The sequence below is a fragment of the Centropristis striata genome, chromosome 3, assembly GCF_030273125.1.
Source record: "Centropristis striata isolate RG_2023a ecotype Rhode Island chromosome 3, C.striata_1.0, whole genome shotgun sequence".
Taxonomy (NCBI): domain Eukaryota; kingdom Metazoa; phylum Chordata; class Actinopteri; order Perciformes; family Serranidae; genus Centropristis; species Centropristis striata.
Genome location: NC_081519.1, coordinates 10362098 through 10381256, shown reverse-complemented (window position 1 = coordinate 10381256; position 19159 = coordinate 10362098). Strand labels below are relative to the sequence as shown.

Sequence of the window (19159 nt, the reverse complement as noted above, 5' to 3'; positions counted from 1 at the left end):
CTGGTAGGACGAGACAGGAGAATGCATGTAGGGGGAGAGGGAAGTCTGGGCGATCATTCGGTTTGGAGCCAGACTGTAGGGCGAGGAGTAGAAGCTGCCAGACAGATGGAGCAAAGCGAGAAGTAAACACGAGGACAACCACACCATGTCAACACTCTGCAGCATGTCTCTGACTACATAAACTGCATATCTGTGTTCCTGCTACGCCCAGCAGAGGGCAGCACTTTACTACAGTTTGAGTGCAACTCCTATTTTCCTGGAGGGTTGGGACTGTTTTCAGTCAGTCTGTGCATACCACTCACCCATTTTGTAAGGCTGTGGGGTCATACGCAAGCGTCATTCCTCCCTGGGAAAACAATACACAGGATTCAGAAACAGTGAGGTCATGCAAACACCGGTGCAGCCTGTACTGAAGCAGTCGTTTAGCACAGAGCGAGAATTATGTTTTTCATTTAATTCCCTACAGCATATGTAACATTTGATAGTTTAAAATGGTCCATCTTACTGTATCTCCATCTCTAGCCCAGGGCCTTCCGTTGTGGAGGTACTTCCCCTGGTTCTGTCTCTTCTTCTGACCTCCGTCTGCAAACTTACATAATAAGGGCTCTGTGGGCACTGTGAAAGCAACAGATCAAACAACAGAATGAATTCAATGGTCACAGCGGGGAACAAAAGCACTGAGCTTTGGCACCAACAACAACAATATCAGGTTCCTTTAACACCAAACAAACATTCCACGCACCAGGCACTCCCGGTGGAGTCTTGATGAATTTGCCGTTGAAATGCTGGATTATAGCCTCGCACTTCTCCGTGGATTCCATTCTGAAATACAGTCAAAAGTCAAATTTAATCCTGCTTCTGCACCGCTTTATTTACAGCTCAAACTGCACTCAAATCCTTTCACACCAGCATGGATGAGTGTGTTTTGTCTGACCTGGCAAATCCCACACCGCGGCTGGTCCCGTTAGCATCTCGGAGGATGCGTGTGGAAATGACCTGGCCAAAGGACTTGAGCATGCTCTCCAGCTCTTGCTCATCCATAGACACTGGCAGGTTGGAGATGTAGAGGTTGGTGGGGTCCTGCTCTTGTTGCTGTACGGGAAGGGGACATTAAAACTTAGTTCACATACAGAATTTCTATTTTCAAGAAAACAATAAAAGCAATGTATTCTAATAAACAAGTTTGTACAATATCTTACGAAAAGATATGCCCAATGGTTCATATATCATACTAAATAAGACATTTAATGTAGTGAAGCGGTCTCACGCTCGCTGTTTTAAATATGTCATTAATGTTTTGAGACAGAATTTCTTGGTTAGGTGGTTTCACAGGTTAGAGACTGTGCAAAAACAGGCTGCATATGCATTACACATAAAGAACACAACATCTTAATGAACCATTGGCATATTTCACATTTCAAATAGTTGAACATTGTTTAATGACAACATGTATTTTTTTTAAACTAAATTCGAATTCAAGTATAAATTAAGTGCCATTTTAAGAGTTTGATGAGTATTTTGATGAGGATAATAATCAGGATAATGATGTTTTATTTATTAATTAATAATAACCATGACGTGAAATTTTCACATCATCTCATGTCTTAATACTAAAACATATTTGTGCAGATATTGTGGAAATCTAAAACCTTTCCTTTAATATGACCTACTCTTGTTTACTACTTCGCTGCTTTCAGGCGTCTCACCGGAGGACATGAGCCCGAAGTACTTCAATTTAGGTTTCGCCTAACACATTCAAATATCTTTGCTAATGCATTTGCATTTGTAGATGGAAAATTGTTATCACTTTCAAAATCTTTTTCACACTGCAGAAATTCCTGTGTAGGCAGCAGTGTGACCTGTCTTTCCATCAACACCTGCCATCACTGTTGGCACATTAATACTTCATCATATGCATACACCATGTCAGGCGTCATTTTGTAATGGAACCCAATACGGATAAAATGTTTTTAAGCAATTAGAACCAATAAACTGAAACCCTGAATAATTAGTCACCCATGGAGTGCATGTGTCACTGCTTCAACTGAGGCTGTCTGGTTTTTAAAAATCCCCCCACACACATAAATATACTGACACATGCAAATATTAATTTGTTTGCAAAGATTAAGTCGCATATTTAGGAGGAATGTTGTCTAATTACGAGATCAGGATAGCTGCAAGTAAAGAGAGATTATTCAGAGGCTTATTTTTTTTATGGCTCTCGCTTGAAAGTGAAACCTTGTGTGACTGTGCAGAAGCAGACAGGAAGCCAGGCATGAAGTTAAGGAGTTCAGAGAGCAACAGGAGCCTGGCAACCGGGGGAAAAGAGGCTGGGCCAAAAAGAGGGGAAGGGAAAACAGAGAGTGAAGAAAGAGGATAGAGCAATGGAGGAGGGGGGGAATGAGGAGCTAAAAAGGCTGATATTTTGTAAAGAAGGAGGCAACTGACATGATAGGAAGTAGTGGGAGTCTTGAGTAATTTGGGTAATGAAAGAGGAGGATGACAGAAAAAAGAAAAAGAGGATAAATGAGTGGCTGATTAACAGGCTCTTCTCTTCCATCAAAATATATTTTATTGCTATCATTTTCCATTTGGTCCCCTCTCCTAACACTCACTGCTATCACATAGTTCTGCAGCTAGTATTTTATAGTGCATGCAAGAAACTGTCAGCTGTAAGTCAAACAGTCATCTCCAAGTGAAGATTTACTGCCTATATCAGCAGCCTCTGTTCTCAGCCGGGAGCCACCTGGCCAAGAGATAACCTATTTTATGTGATTGTCGTCATTCTGGGTGCGGCAATACGGCCATTATGTAACACAGTGGCCCACTGCAGGAGGTCATGGGCCAGAGGAGGCTAATGGAGTTCAGTGCTACATGACAAAGAAAAAACTCCTTCTCTTTTATCCTTTTATTTGTCCTTTACCTCAGCTAATGCACACCATATCACATTTCATATCCAAACAAATATTCATCCTGTTGTAGATATGAAAATGAAGCTGGACCCAGCCCAGGCACATGTGAATGGGATTTGTTGAGGCGTCACAGTGCATTTTTTGGGGGGTTTTTCTGTACCAGGCCCGAGGTGAGCCGTGTCTTTTGAGGTGTGTATTTGAACGCCTGTGTGTCGTGCAGCTTGTGCTAGCTGACGTCTGAGTTTGAGCAGGGAGGTGCTGGGAAGAAAGAAGGGATCTATTTTTAACTCTGCCATGGTTCTCCTGCCCCTTATGCACACTGCTCCTCTGGGCCCGCCGCCTCTGAGCTGCTAGGGTGGCCCATTCGGGGACCGAGCATACTCTCGAGGACGGCAAACGTGAGGTGTGGCTCATTCTGTTTGTGAACAACACTCTGCAGCAGCCATGGTGAAGCTGCAAACAGGTAAAACTGTACTTGAGAGTTTGATATTAAACTGATTTTACACATGGGTTTTTTTCCGACCTGGGGTGACCCAGTGACTCTGAAGCAGCTGTGTATATTTAGGTTTTAATAGTGGTTATCAACACCTCTGACTGAGCACATGCTGTCTGGGTGAGTCGAGTCTTGGTGTCCAGTTGCACTTGTTGGGTATTGAGATACACAGGATTGTGTGGCACTCTTACAGAGGAGGTGCAGAGAACTTAGACTCCGGGTTTAGTTGCACTGGGCTGGTTCAGGTCAGCTGGCAGCGTGGATCTGTTACAGTTTTTCGGGGCTGGGATGAGGGGAGACCCTGGTGTTAGATTGCAGTGGGTCTGTTTGGGTGCAGGACACAGGGAAGGGGTGGGGGGGTGGGGTTAGGGACACTGGGGTGGAGTGTATTAAGTGCTGGTGTCAGCCCCAGGCCTGGGCCCAGACGATGGACAATGCCAGCCCATTGTGCCTGTCCCATTGACAGTGGGTGTAGTGGCACCCTCCCCTGGGTTCCCTCAATGGGGAGCCTGAGAGCCAGAGGGATCAGCTTAATGGGCCGACAAGAGTTGCTTTGACTGCAGACACTTGGACAAAGAGCTCAGAACAAGCGCTACAACAGGAGCAGGTTAGCAACATACACAAGCACAGAGACGAGGGCGTGAGGGGAGAGAAGGTGGCGAGGAGGGCGATGAAGAAAAAGGAGACGAAATGAGAATGAAAGGAAACGCATTAAAGGATTAACTAGCAAAGAGTGGTAAATTAACAAAAAAATGGATTAAAAAGGGGAGTCATTTTGCTTGTAACAAATCTAGTCCGCATCAAACCAGACTTCCGTTGATTATTGGCACAAGTTCACCCAACAATGAAACACACGCCTCCCTATAAACCAGAGTTTATCTTGCACCCTTGCCAACAGGACACTTGCTGCCAATCAGGCTACTGCGTCTAACCTCTTATGCGATAGAGGTTGAGTGTGTGCTTGTGACTCTCTGTGGTCAAAGTTTAATAGGTGGAGATCAATACATTTTAGAAAGAAGGGCCAGAGGAGACTGGATCAGAAGGTGAACTTGACAAGTGTAACCTGATTGGTGAGTTTGAGGGTAAAAGTGGCTGTACAACAGAGCTGATCATGAGTTGGCAAATTCTTACTTTGGCCATCTGAGCCTGGACCCCAGTGGACTTCAGAGCTGTAACAGCCTTCTGTGCTGCTGCCGGACTATCAAAGTCCACAAAGCCATATCCTGTAAAATAGACAAACATATTAAAATTGCTGTGATGTTATTTATTTTTTGGGTTTATGTGCTGTCTTGCTTAGAGTTAGATAAGCAGATCAATACCACTCTCCTATCTGTCTGTTTAATATGAAAAAGCTAGGCAACGGTTAGCTTAGCTGGGGGAAAAGGCTAGCCGGACTCTGTCCAAAGATATTTCGACAGATTAAAGAAATGTGATATTACAAGTTAATTTAACCCTCTGCACTCCACAACCAGCCAGTTGTGGAGTGCAGAGTGCAGAGGCAGTGTTATATATATATATATATCAAATATTACTAAAGCAAAAATACCCTGAAAATCTGGGGTTCAGACGGTTAAACATATTGGTAGATGGATTTTTTATTTTAGAGTGAGGCTAGCCATTCCCCCCTGTTCCCAGATTTTAGGCTAAGCTAAACAAACCCTCTGCTGGCTGTAGCTTCATGAAATAATATGAAATACTTCTTTAATAACCAAAACCAATGGAAGAAGTGAAGCCAACCACCATGAAAGATCATTAAAGCAGCTCTCAAACAACAATTCAACTCACCTTTACATTTGTTGGTGGTTTTATCCAGGATGGCCTTGGTTGACACAATCTTGCCATACCTGCAGGGACACACAGGGATACAGAAAACAGGGTTAGTAATGACAGGTAAGGTGACTATAGGGCAATAAGAGGAATCTGCTACCTCTGCATACCAATCCTGCCACACTTCCTCAGGCTGCCTGACTACAGGTGTAAACATGAACACATACTCCTTCGCGCCATCATTGTGTCTTTTTCTAAATGCAATCTTAAGTGTCACAAAAACGTTGTCCGCCTCCACCCTGCTGTCTTTGTCTGCTGCTGAAGGCTGCTGTACAGTAACTCTGCTGCCTGGCGTTGTTTTCGAAAGACAGGAGACAGCACCCCAGGGCCAAAAACAATTTGTTCCAGGCCTGTCTTTACCACACATACTAACACACAAGCACACACCTCTCGACTAAAAACAGCTCTGCTCTCGTGTATTTTTGGCTCAAACAAAACTTTAAAGTGCTGTCACTAGCAATGTCTGACTCGCAAATAGAAATATTGATTTCCGAGAAAACTTACTCTATGCTTCATTGCACACAAAAGCCGTCAAATTGTGTCTGAAGCATAAGCTAGTGTCTTCACCTGTTATTTCAGTCCACGGTTGTCAATAGAAAAACATGACAAAGGCCAATCAGTAAATGAGGAGAATCAATTAATGCACTAATGCAGTATCATAAAAGATTCATGCTATTGAAATCAGCTTAAACAGTAAATGAGGAGAGTTATGTAAGATGTGGAGGCTAACGAATGCAGTGTTATAAGACTGTGCATCAGCACTACAGTATAATAGACCTGCCCTTGTCTGGTGAATTTCGCCAGTGAGTTCCTCTGTTTGGGCGACATGGCGTCTGGGCGGAATGTACACTGTAACCTGATGCTTCACCCCTCCGGTTCGCCTTCCTTCCCACCACATCCCTCTCCCTCTCTCTGTTTTTCCACCCTCGCATCGCAGCGCACCGCTGGGTCCTACACTCCCGCCTTGTTCCAGTGGACATTTGCCCAGATGACCTGAATGGACGGTCACAGCAGAGATCTGTGTCACGACCACGAGTCCACAGTATTCATGCTAAAATATCTTCTCCTTCAAGTTCCTAACATATACATACACTCTCAGGCCCATGCATCTGTGCTGGAAGCAAAAACAGAAGCAGATTTATATGGGATATCAGCTACCACAATAGGCCACAGCTCAATGTGTGCATTCATCATATTACCCTCAGGACAGACGCATTATAAAGGACACTTCATCACTGCAGGAATTAATAATTCAACATCCACTGCCACATAGCCAGGTGACCTTTGCATTGGCTATGTTTATAGTTTCCCACTGCTATCTAACAGCTGCAAAGCGTTCATTAGGTGTGAATATACAACAAGCTTGATATAATTTAACCTATTCTAGCCGAACTGTAGTTTTACATTTCCTTTCGCCATGACTCCTTTTTTTTTTGAGCACAAGTGTAGAAACATTGCATTAAAACATGTATAGTAGTTAAAACAAAGTATTTAAATGTGTGGGGCTAAAATAGATCACTTACGTTTTTTCTGAACTAATATTAGGAACAATTATGTGACACTGACTTCCACAACGCTGTTGTGCTATTTCCAGAAAAAATCTTTTTAGAACACACTATTTTGGAAGACTCTGAGACATTTTTTTCTCTCTTTTTAGAGAAACTGTTCAATTCAGACCTATTGCTATAATACACTGAGTGGAAATGGCTAAATATTAAAACACACACACACACAAACGCACATGCACACAAACAGTCTAGAGACAGACTGATAAAGCAGTCAGCCAATATTAACCTATCAGAGATATATCAGTGTATATAATGGGTTTTTTTAAATGTATTCTTTATTTTCTATAGGTTCAGTTGCCAATATAATGCATTATATGTGTAATGTACATTTATTTTATAATAAGCAGTCTTATTAGTAACTTTGCATAGTTATATCAGTGCACAATCCACATATAGAAGGTCCATTTTCATTCCCCTTGAAAATGTCATTATACCACCTGCTATATGAGTGTATATGTACATGTACCCATCTAAAATTGGTGTCCAACATCCAATTATGATCCAATAAAAATGAACAGAGCACAGACAAAAACATGAATAAGCTAACAATATTTTTGTGGACTATATGTCTTATTTTTCTTTTTTTTTTTCTTTCAGCAGTCCAATATTAAAAATGTCAATAAAATGGTTTGAAAAATCTTGTCAATACCAAACTTAAAAAGGTAATAATACATCATATAATAATAATAATAATAATAATAATAATAATAATAATAATAATAATATCATAAATGTATTTGGCTCACAATCATAAACGTTTTTTTGTGAATTCAAGCTTCCAATTGCAAAGTCTTACTGATCAGTATGAGTTTTTATTAGGTGCATGACAAAGAAAAACAAAAGCTATATGCATGTTTTCCCCAACAGATCCACCAGCAGAGTTCAAAGGTCTGGAGGCAGTGACTGTGTGACCCTCGGCTTACCTCAGCCGCTCTGCAAGAAAACAGCAGCCTACCACGCAGGGACTTAAAAGACAGCTCTGACCCATATACGGCTGTCTGACATTCTTTCCCAGCAGGCCATGCTACTCTTTTCCCACTCATTTAAGTTTCCCCTTCAAAGGTAGCCCTCCCACCCACCTCCAAGAGCCTCCGTCCTCTCTTAACTCCTCTAACAGCCTCACAATGGCTCTTCTGTCAGTCCCCTGCTTTTACTCTCCAGTTCCTGTGCTCACAAACTGACCGCACATTTCACATTTTCTTTGATTGTTCCAGCTTTGACAACGTGTGTGTACACTCAAATATTAACATGATTATCAGATAGGAGCTGTGTAAATTTGCACTGTTGATTTGATGTTTCCAAGGCTTCCCAGTGTAGAGTTGGATCGATTCAACCGGAGAACGACACACATATTACTGAGGGAGGGGGCTGTAATATCATCAAGTCAGGTTTTATTAGCTAAGGCCAATGCTTGTTCAGGACAACGTGTTGTTACTCTGAATGACCCGCGGAGATGACGGATGCACGGGTAAGGTTCACAAATCACTTATGTGACATACGGCACAGCCCTGACCTGCAGCAGCCAAAACCAGTTTGGTTGGTTTATTCCTGGGTTTTATCTGTATGTGTGCGTGTGTGTTTGAAAGGCCGACATACTAAAGAGGCTAGACTGTTTGTCGAGCGGTGTGCAAGTCTTCGTTCTCTGCCGTGGAGCTAGTTCAGCCTCACACAAAGTGAAAGGTTAGACCAGGACATGAGGAGGCAACATGCTGTACCCTTCTCCGGCCCCTTCTTTACCCCAGTCCTGTCCTTTTCCTGACTTTCTGCATTCATTCCCTCTTTCCTCCATCCTCTGTTGTGCTGACAATTCCTCGTGTTTCTTGTGATTGTTAAGATTTAATCAAACTGACCTATGTTGTGGTAATTCTGCATCCTTATTTACCAAACCACTATTCCTTCCTTCCTGCCTAAACAGCCCATTTTTTGAACATCAAATTATGGCTTTAAACAATTTAATTTCATGTGTCCAACAGATGAAAAGCATCGCTCCAGACAGCACAGATGTTATCTGCTAACCAGAGGTTAAGTTTTTACATGACTCTTTCTCCAATGTAGCATCAAAGATAACTATCTGAAGAAAACTTCCAGTTACGATGGACAGGAACATAGTACTAGCTTTAGTCAGACTATAGTCAATACGAAGGCATTATTATATACAGTTAAGCCAATACCTTTGCTTTTTCAGCTGACATTAAAAAAACACATCTATGATAATCCCGGCACAGACAAATCGCCTTAATATGTTAAGCGAGTGTACAATATACTATAAACTATTGCTACATCTTTACATTGCTCCTCTACAGCTTTTACCTTTGGCCCACAAACCTGCCTAGCTTACATTCCATTAATATTTTCTCACATCATCATTCGGAAACTGTAGTCGTTTGACAAACAGAGCATAGAACAGGCCTATCTTCATCAGATATCATTTAAGGTGCCGCACAACATTCAGAGCACGTCACTGGTTCAGAGGCTGGGCTGGGATTGTTTCCACATAGCTCTCATCCTCATTACTAACTCGTCACATACAGATGCTCGGTCTGATAGCCTATACTAAAATGTATGAGCAGTTGGACAAGCTACCACAAAGAAAGTACAACGTCAACCTAATAGAAGCCTAGATTAAAAGACACACAGAGGGAGCGTGACTTGATTCTCTGGTTAGGACGCATTATTCCACTTCCACTATCTTTACATAGCAAGTAGTTGTTTTCCTGCTGTGCAAATGTTAAAAGAATAGATGGACATTTTGGGAAATATGATTGACTTTCCAGAGTATTTTTCTCGCTGGTTGCGTTTTACAGTTACATCATTAAGTCCTGCGAAATAAAAAAATAACTAATTTTCTAATTTCTGCACGTGAACAGCTTAAACAAGGAAGCAATACCAATATCATCCAACTACTGAGCTATAAAGGTGGTATACTTTGCACCACTGGCAGGCTAGTCGTTTCCCACCGGTTCCAGTATTTAAGATCGTCTCCTGGCTCTAGCTTCATGCACATGAGACATGAGATTAATATTGATCTTTTTATGCACCTCTCAGCAAGAAAGCAAATTTCCCAAAAATGTCACACTATTCCTTTATAAATGAAACACATGCAATTTTTGAGGCTCCACCCACATAAAAAAAAATAAAATAAATGTCGTCAGCCCACCTGAAGTCCACCAATAAAAAAAAAGAGTTTGTTTTTAAATCACTCACGGTTGGCAGAGCTTGACCAGGTCTTGGTCCGTTGTTCCCGGATGGAGGCCGCGGATATACAGGTTTGTTTTACTCAGCTGTTCCCCTCCCCCACTGCTGTTACTGCTACTGTTGGTGTTGGGACTGGGGGGCGCCATCTGGTGGCCGGAGGACACATAGGCCTGCTGCAATGAGAGAAACAGAATTTGTTGACTGTGCACACGGGCGTCAGACTGGGAGGAAAAAGAGGAATGAGGATACAGGGCCCTCATGTGAGGAGAAATACTACAATGAACAGCTTTGGATGCATGGAGGGGCCCATTGAGAATGCCTGTGTAAAGGGTCCAATATTTTGTGCAACACCCCTGACTGTGCATCAGCACACAAAAGAAGTCATTGTAGGAATACTTCATATTCTCAAACAGCAGCAAACATTGGACAAGCACATTGATGGTGGTTATTATTCCAAGTGAGAAAAACCCCAAGGACTGTTTAGAGATGTGGAGAGATAGAAAGCAATCCTGCATGAAACCAATGATTTTGTGGGAGCTGCGAAAAGCGATATCATACAGCTCTCATGTCAACACTCACCAATAGTGCATTTTGAGGGGAATGTGGGGCCTCTTGGCTGCCTACTCCGTATAGGGAAAAGGGGCCTCTTATGCTTTCTCCGTGTTGAGTAACCTCTTTTTTACTTTTTCAACCACAAAAAAATCCTTTGGTTCATATCGAAAACCAAAGCTCTAAAGATCTAAAACCAACATTTAGTCAGTCTGGTGATGCAGAATTAAATAATAGACTCGATGTGGACATTTTTTATACCTCAACTCCTTCTCTCATTTTACTTATGAAAGCAGGTATTTCTAAATGAATCGCTGCCATCTGTTCAAGCTTGCACTGCTAAACTCACAGAAACCTCCGGTTCAACACCGTCCTTCTGACATCTCCCTTTCAAACTGTATCTGAGGTTAACTGTTAACAAGATCCTGAGCAGCAACGTGGAAAAACAGGGTTCAGTTCAGTCCGCATTACATACAAAGTCCATTTATCAAAACAAAGCAGAAACACAGAGAATTCAAAGAGATGAGTGGCAACAGCACACCATAGTAACATGCTCATGTTGCAGCCATCTGTCCTAGTCTGATATCTTCCTCAACTACTGCTCAACATCCTTCTCATTTCTTATGTCCAATTGCTTTATTACATCAATCTACAAGGACTAAGTGCCAGTGAATACTAGTCGTAAACTATGGCAGTCAACTAGTCCGTGACTCACCACTAGAAACATGAAAGACCGTTGCACAACAACCTCCTCTCACTATGGGATTGTGTCTCTCCTTAGAGAAATCAAAAAAAGATTGTGTAACCACGCAGAGGAGCATTTTTTTATTGGGATAAATGTGGTTTCATTATCACTTGGAAAAAAAAGAAACCTGCCTCTTTCCAGGAATCGGTCTTCTGGCTGTTTTCCAAATAAGACTGAGGCAATAAATAGCAACACTTGAGCGCAGACCAGGCTCGCCAGAACTGGCAAATGTTGCATCTGTTTGCTGCGAGAAAATGACTCTAATCGCATTATTCTGACAGCCAAGTGTTTTCATTCAGTGTTGCCTACCAAGAAATAAGAGCAAATATGTTTTCTGACTGAGCTCAGCGCCGCCAGGGGTGGAGCAGCTCATTTGTGGGAGAGATTGGACAGAGGCGACAGGAGGACAATGGGTTAATTTCAGCAGAGGAGAGGGTCACTGATCAGACTGGTGGTGTTTAGGAAAGGCCCAGCATGAAGTCACGGTCACACTAGGACCACCAGCAACGTCAACCAATCCTGCTAATTAGACGCCATCCATAAGGCACGGAGCCCCTCTCACACGGCCCCTCTGACCTCTATTTTGCCAGCAGCTCTGCAGCAGCTCCGACAACAGGCTCATTTCTCTAAAGATAATCCTCTCTTCCTCTGCGGCTGAAGAAACCTGAAAAGTCTGCGTGTGTTTGTTCACGTTAGGTAAGATGGACACACGACCTGCTCAAAGTAAAACAAAGAAAAGAGGCGTGTGCATTCTTTCCTTTCATCTCTCTCATTCCTGGAATATTTACACATCTACCTGTAAAAAAATGCACAAACAGCAGGTTATGTAGACAGAACTGCTCAAGATATTTTCACCTTCACTCACAGTGATGTGTAAGGAAATTAAAGCTGCAATGATTAGTCCACTATAGATTGATTGTTAGAGTAATTTTTCATGAAACATTGGCAGAAAATGTTTTCAGCCTCTTCGATGTGGATGCGTCCTGCTTTTAAATAATATATATTTCATATCAAACTGAATATCTTTTAGTTTTGGAGCAACAACATTTAAAGAAATCACCCTTTTCACAATATCATGACATTTTATGGAATAACAATGAATTGATTAATCTAGACAATAAGCTGCAGACTAATCGAAGATGAATATAATTATTTGATGCAGTAAAATTTAAATATCCAAAGTTGTTTTTTGCCATGTCAAGAAACCAAAATAAAATTCTTAATATGTAAATGTGTCAGCCTAAATATGTATTTTAAGTTTATCCTCAAAACTGTAGAAGTTATTTTTTAAGATTATATATATATTAGATTTTTAGATCCAGATAAAAATTTCAAACAACAAACTATGGCCTAATAAACATATTTTCGACAGTGAATTGAGCTGCATTATCCTTTACACATTTCTTTTATAACATCAACTGTCTGCCACTTGTAAAGTTGAATAATAAATGAAGCACAATCCATTTATTTCCAAAAAGGGTTTGCTCGTTTCTGTCGGAGCAGAATGTTCTCAGCACCAGTGAAAAACATACAAACACAGCACGAGCCTGCCCGTAACAGTTTATCTATGGTGTCACAGTGTAGTTCATGATGAATATGTTTTTGGAGGCAGCTAATTTGTGAATGAAAGAAGAGAACAGCAGAGACCTGTAATCTCGTTCACACACTCTTCACCAGAGTGCCAGGTCCCAATCAAGCTGCAGACTGAACCACGAGCACACCATCACAACAAAACCCCTTAAATCACCAGTCTGCAACCACACACACACACACTTATTCTACTATATAGTGCTTGATTTGGAAAATCTTTAAAAGCTGCATACGATTTTGAGTAAAAATATATAATTTTTTACCTACATACAAAAGCATGAAACAGTCTTTGCTGCCCTGCTGGTCGTTGATTACATTTCAGGCTAAGTTTGACTTTGACTTCATGCATTTAATTTGCATGAATGCTGAAATACCACTCTCTGATTTTTGATAAGTTGATCAGTAGTTGCTAAGAGATCTTCGAAACAAACAACTCGTGTATCCAATTTCAGACTGCAACCAATATAGCTCCTACCTCTGGGAAATTATGACAGACCAAGGTGATGTCTCCAAATTGATTGTTTGGTCTGAACAAGAGTCCAAAATCCCAAAGATATTTAATTTGCACTGGCAGAAAACACAGAGCAGCAAATGCTCATATTTAAGAAGGCAGAAACAGTGAAGGTTTGGTATCTTTGCTTACAGTTACAGTAGTTAGTTCAGTTCTCTTTGGTGACACCTATGTCTGTAAGCAGGGTGTTTTTGGATCAGCCTTTCAGTTTCACTTGATTTTTAAGTTTTATCAACTGCAGTCATTGCTCTTTTCTTTGTTTGTGAGGTGAGTTGAAACGCGAGTCTGTTGCTGGGTGGGCGCCGCTTATGATTTTTCAATAGTCCAATTACTTTTTCCAACTGGCTCCAATGATTTGCTCCTATTTTACAGATGAGTTGATCATGTATCAGTGTCCTCAGAAATCAGTTTTAGCCAACTTCAAACTTAATTTTACATAAAGTATCATTGAAAGAAAATCTGATTAATTCCATTCATTCTACACTTTATCGACTTTCTCACATTGATAGTAAGGTATTTTCTCCAACTGTGGTGACCTTAGAGCCAGCTGAAACCTGAACCTTAGGAGACAACATGTGGGTTTTGAAGGGTTTGCATTTTTTTTTCTCCTCTGCTGAACTGCTCCAAATACATAACAACAAAAGGCTCAAAAATATCACTGGGTATTTTAGGAACAGGCTTCAGATAAAAATCAAGAACACTTCCATAAATAAAACCACTTCCTTTACCTTGATGTCAACTTACATCAATCGTCTGAAGACACCAGGAAGTGTCTTTCCTGAATTGTTTGTGTTATTCTGATTGATGCACATTTTATGTGTTGATATAAAAATAAGAGGTGAATATCAGGGGTGATTCATTCATATGAACATGTTAAACACTTGCTACTATATCACTGTTTAGGTCTCCACCCGTTTTTAGTCTCACTCCACTTCTGTTTTTATCTCCGTCCCTCCCTGTGGGGGCTTCTCCGGTCGACCCCAGTTTGACCCATAGAATTCCTTGGATTTCCTGGCTGTTGGGGGGTCTGCCTGCCTGCCTTCCCATGTCCTGGCTGCCTGTCTTCTCCTCAGACAGGAAAGAGCCATGCCTGTCTGACCAGCTGACCGACTTACATGCTAATGCACAGATTTATAGCCCGGCTGAATGAGGGCGCAGCTTCCGGCTTGTATAGAGTTTCACCGCTGAGCTGCTGCTTTGCACCAGCTCCACTTTAGGACCGACAAGGAAAATGACTCATGGGAAAAATAACTTGATGCTTAAAATCTTTGCTTTTGAAGCACCGACAAACAGTTTAGAATAGATGTTGGTTTCTAAAACCAAATCATTTCCTGTTTGTCAAATTGATAAAACTGACAAAAATGTATTTAATCTGTTGTAATGCCGGATATCTATGTGCATATGGAAGGTAGTCTTTTTACGTTAGCCGAGGGTTAAGTGAGGACTGTGTGTCTAGTAAAGTGGTGAGCTGCAGTATGGCAGCAGGCAGGAAATCCTCTGTATCTGCTCCTGATCTTATCACACGGCCATTTCAATGAGGAGCTCTGCATTCCAACCAGGTGACAGCGACACCGATCTCACGCCCAGACTCGTTCCTGATTCCTCCTTCCTTTCTGTCTCCAGCCCTCCCCTTCCTTTTGTCTTTTTATAGGCACCTATTAATCGCAGAACTGTCTGTCTCTTAATGTTGTCGATTGCACCTTGATGCACATGCACCACGTAAATGCAAATGCATGCACGGCTTTCAAGCCGGGTCAGGTGGCCAAAGCCGGGGAGCCTGGAAACAGATATGGACAAACACCGGCCCTCGGCTCAGTTCGAGATCTAACAAAATGTGAGGCACACCGAGTGTCTGGCATCACTGCGGTACTTGGCATCAGATTTCTGACAGCTGTGCTTTCTCCAAGGACTCCGTCTCCCTCTCTACCTGTTCACCTTGGTCGGTTCATGCGGTTGGCACTGAAGCTTGGGACCGATCCAAAACATCTGACACATTAAACAAAGACATAGATAAACATATAACTGGCAGAGGGCCCGATGGACAAAGGTGACAGTACGGGGGAGTTCAGTAAGGACAGAGTCACTGCAGCAGAACAGCTGCTTTATTGCACATAAGGAAAAAAGTAGATCTGAAGACAGTGGTTTATCTATGAGCATATGTAATGTGTTCAGTAGAGCTGCAATGATTAATCGACTTATTGATTAGTCGATCAACAGAAAAAAAATCACTAACTATTCTGGTAATGTATTTATTATTGAATCAATGCGACAAATTGCAGAAAATACTGGGTTTTTTTGCCTCTCAGATATGAAGATCTCCTGCTTTTCTCTGATTTATACCATGTTTAATAGAATGTTTTGGAGTTTTGGACCGAGAAAACAAGACATTTAAAGACATCACATCAAATTTGATAAACTAGGAGTGATGTTTTTTTATTACTTTCTGACATTTTTTAGACCAAACAATTAATCAGTTAATTGAGAAACAATCTGCACATTAATCAAAAATGACATTACTTTCAGCCCAGGTGTTCAGTGCCGTTTGTATCCAGCAACAATGTTTGGTGTGTAATGAAAATGTAACTAAAGCAAGATTATCACACTGTTTTTTCCAATTATGGATTTTTGAGGGGATATTTTCTCCCTAATATAATACATATAGCTTAGACAGTACAGCAGAAGACTTGACAGGGGGAAGAGAAAGAGAGAGAGAGAAGGGGAGTCATGGCAAATGGCCACAATTTAGAATCAAACACACACTCAACCATGTGAGCTTTATAAAGCTAATGTGAGCTTTATAAAGCTCACATATACAAAATCTCATTGTGTTTTGATTTTGTGATCGAAGGTTTCCGTAGCAAGATTGTTTATATAAATATAAACAATCTTGCTACGGAAACCTTCGATGTCGTCTTTTTTTTTTTTGGCGCAAGATACATACTAAGTAAGACATTTAAGTAAAAGTCAAAATCGTCTTGTCTGTGCTCTATAGTGGATGTAATTGAGACAGGGTTTCTAAATCACCTCGCACATATTATTGAATATTTCGGCTTGTTTTCTTGTAATTTGAACTGACATCTCCTGAAGCTTTAACTCAAAGCTGCACTGAATGATTTTTGATGACCAGGAGGCACTCCAAAACAAAGTAACAGACACAATTTGTTGCATTAAAATGTAGCAATCCAAACAACATAATGCCATTGGAGGCACGTTTCTCACTCTCTATAAATCAGGGATGCACTGACCACGTATGCCTGTTTGGTTGTGGCATCGAGTTTCCGTGTCAGTGTCACATTTGGGTGAGTATCAGTTACATTCATTCAGTAGCAACAAGCCACAGAGTGCCATAGCTTCCCCATAAGTGTTTCCAATAAATCCCCTCGGATCGTACATCCCACCAATATTCACTTTTATCACTTTCGGAGCATCTTTGTCTTTAACTGTTGTTGGGCTGGTCGTGTTTATCATAGCTGAAAACAGCTGCCTGCTGCAGCTGGTAAAAGGATTAATACGAGCTGTGAGGCTTAACCACAGCTGTAAAATTTGCAAACTTGTCACTACATGGAAAAGCGTACAGATAGTTTTTTGAATCTATGGAAATAAATATGGATTAATTAGGCTTTAGAGGATCATGTATCAATGTAAACACATCGTATTTAAAATGAACTGTCTTTATTCCCCTGTCATTATTACATTTTGTCCCATTTGTTGGATAAATTAAATGTTTTTGGTGAAACCCAAGGTACTGGTGGTTTAAACAAGCAAAAAACTCATCAACATAAAAGAAGCGTCCTCACTTTAATCTTGTTTTAAGTGGGATGTTAATAATGCGTGACGAACGAGTGAAGTCAAATGCTAAATGCTTAGCTGTGATGCTTTCTTTCTTTTTTAAAGTACATTACAGGTGCTTCTTCATGTTTTGCCCATTCCCAATCCAATCCACGTGTAATTAACATTACTGGGGACATTTTTAAGAAGGAAAACTGTGTTTTTCGATGGCTTTTCTACCTCTCAGGTAGGTTTCAGTTTGTGTATTTATAATAGAAACTATACTTGTACAGACTTGACTGGTGTTTAATGTACTGTATTAAATCACAGTGATTTATTTTATCATACTCTTTCTGGTCACAGTAACACTGTTGCTGTAGGGTAAAACAGATACAATCAGGAAAGATCCCCATGTTGGTGCAATTCAAGAACACTTGACATCTGACATTTGGCTAGACTGATGACTTTTAAGATAAGACGGCAGCTGACTACAACTCTTGCAGCAGCACTATCCTGTGCTACATCTCATTCAGAAGAACAACGATAGTCATCAGTGAAAACATGTGAACTTGGTGACTTCTTACATGAAATAAAGGTGCTATAAAAGGGCAAACTCTAAGGGATAAATGTCACCAACACTCACTTAAGCTTATGTAATTTACTCATGCTGGTCCTATGCATTAAAGGTCTTGTGTTAAGTCTTCTTCAAGCTACACATAAACAACGGTTAACCAAATTAAAATGATTTATTAATAAATACATTTTCATTGCAGGTTCTTTGTGTAGTTAAATGTTCTTGTCCTCAGTGTTGTGACTGGACAGTTTATCTGTAAAGTTAACACAAACTGTCAATGTTGTAGGTATTAAAACAGTAACTGTCACGTATTATATCAATTAATTATTACATCTGGGCTAACCATAATCTTTGTGGCTTTTTTCTCCTGAAGTTACTGAAAGTGTTATTCAGTTTCAAGTGACGGTTTTACAGTCACAATCTGAAGTTTCATCACAATACAATATTTGCTGATGTCACAAAGTCTAGAGCTGTCAATCAGTCAAACAGTAGAAAAACACTCAGAAAACTGTCAGAAGTTGAAGAAGTTTAATCTATTAGGCGAAATATTGTCCAAAAAAAGAGTGCATATATTACAAAAGCCACTGGAAATTGTTGATTCGAGGTTGTGCCATATTATATTGTTCACCATATTTTTTATATGATTAAAAAAATGCATTCCTCGATAATGGGAACATTCCTACTTCATGACCTCATTGCATTCAAAACGTACTTAAGTTAAAGTAAGTTAAAGTAAAGGTGGGGCTCATTTGAACTACTTAATATACTTTTATGTGGTTTCATTTATTTTTTTAAATCACATTTTTTATTTTAAATCTTGATGTGAAAAGTAGAAGTTCAAAGTTACAGAAATGGAAATATGCAAGTTATGAAGATGTACCTCAACATTGTATTTAACTACAGTACTTGAATAAATGTACTTAGTTACATCCCACCACTGACATCTGCAGTTTAATTTGTACTATTTTCTAACACTTCCATTTTGCACTGAAGAGTCAAGAGTAAATTTTGAGATTGAACTGTTGAGATTTGCTCTTTATACAAAAAATTACATTCATGGTCAATTTTCATTTAAACAGACTCGAAAATATATTTTGTCATATACACTGAAATATGATCATATTCTTTTAGGGCCATATCACCCACCCGTATAGTTAATCACTTTTTTTGATAAGCATATCACATTTTAAATGCCACTGAACAATGTCCCACATGTCTACTCCCATTATCATGGATCTTCTGGGCGAGTGGCTTGGTCTCACAAAAGTCGATCCAACAGCCCAATCTGTCACGATGCGATTTCAATTCAATTTAATTCAGGCGGGCGATACAGCCCATTTAACACTGTCAGTCACAACTGGCAAGAATTATGAAACTGTTGTGCCTGAAGGCTCGTGGAGCTGAAAGTGAAAGAGTAAAATCATAAA

General features: G+C 40.5%; 1 protein-coding gene across 2 annotated transcripts in view; it reads right to left on the bottom strand.

Annotated features, from left to right (window-relative positions):
* The window catches only part of rbms2a (RNA binding motif, single stranded interacting protein 2a), a 32498-nt gene that overhangs the window by 9410 nt on the left and 3929 nt on the right, over positions 1 to 19159 (bottom strand). For both annotated transcript variants that reach the window (XM_059329171.1, XM_059329172.1), the window contains exons 2-9: positions 10005 to 10168; positions 5191 to 5249; positions 4537 to 4628; positions 935 to 1092; positions 743 to 822; positions 506 to 615; positions 303 to 346; positions 1 to 94 (exon numbers count right to left, since the gene is read on the bottom strand). In XM_059329171.1, coding sequence (XP_059185154.1) covers positions 1 to 94; positions 303 to 346; positions 506 to 615; positions 743 to 822; positions 935 to 1092; positions 4537 to 4628; positions 5191 to 5249; positions 10005 to 10168 — 801 coding nt within the window. The remainder of the gene's footprint in view (positions 95 to 302; positions 347 to 505; positions 616 to 742; positions 823 to 934; positions 1093 to 4536; positions 4629 to 5190; positions 5250 to 10004; positions 10169 to 19159) is intronic.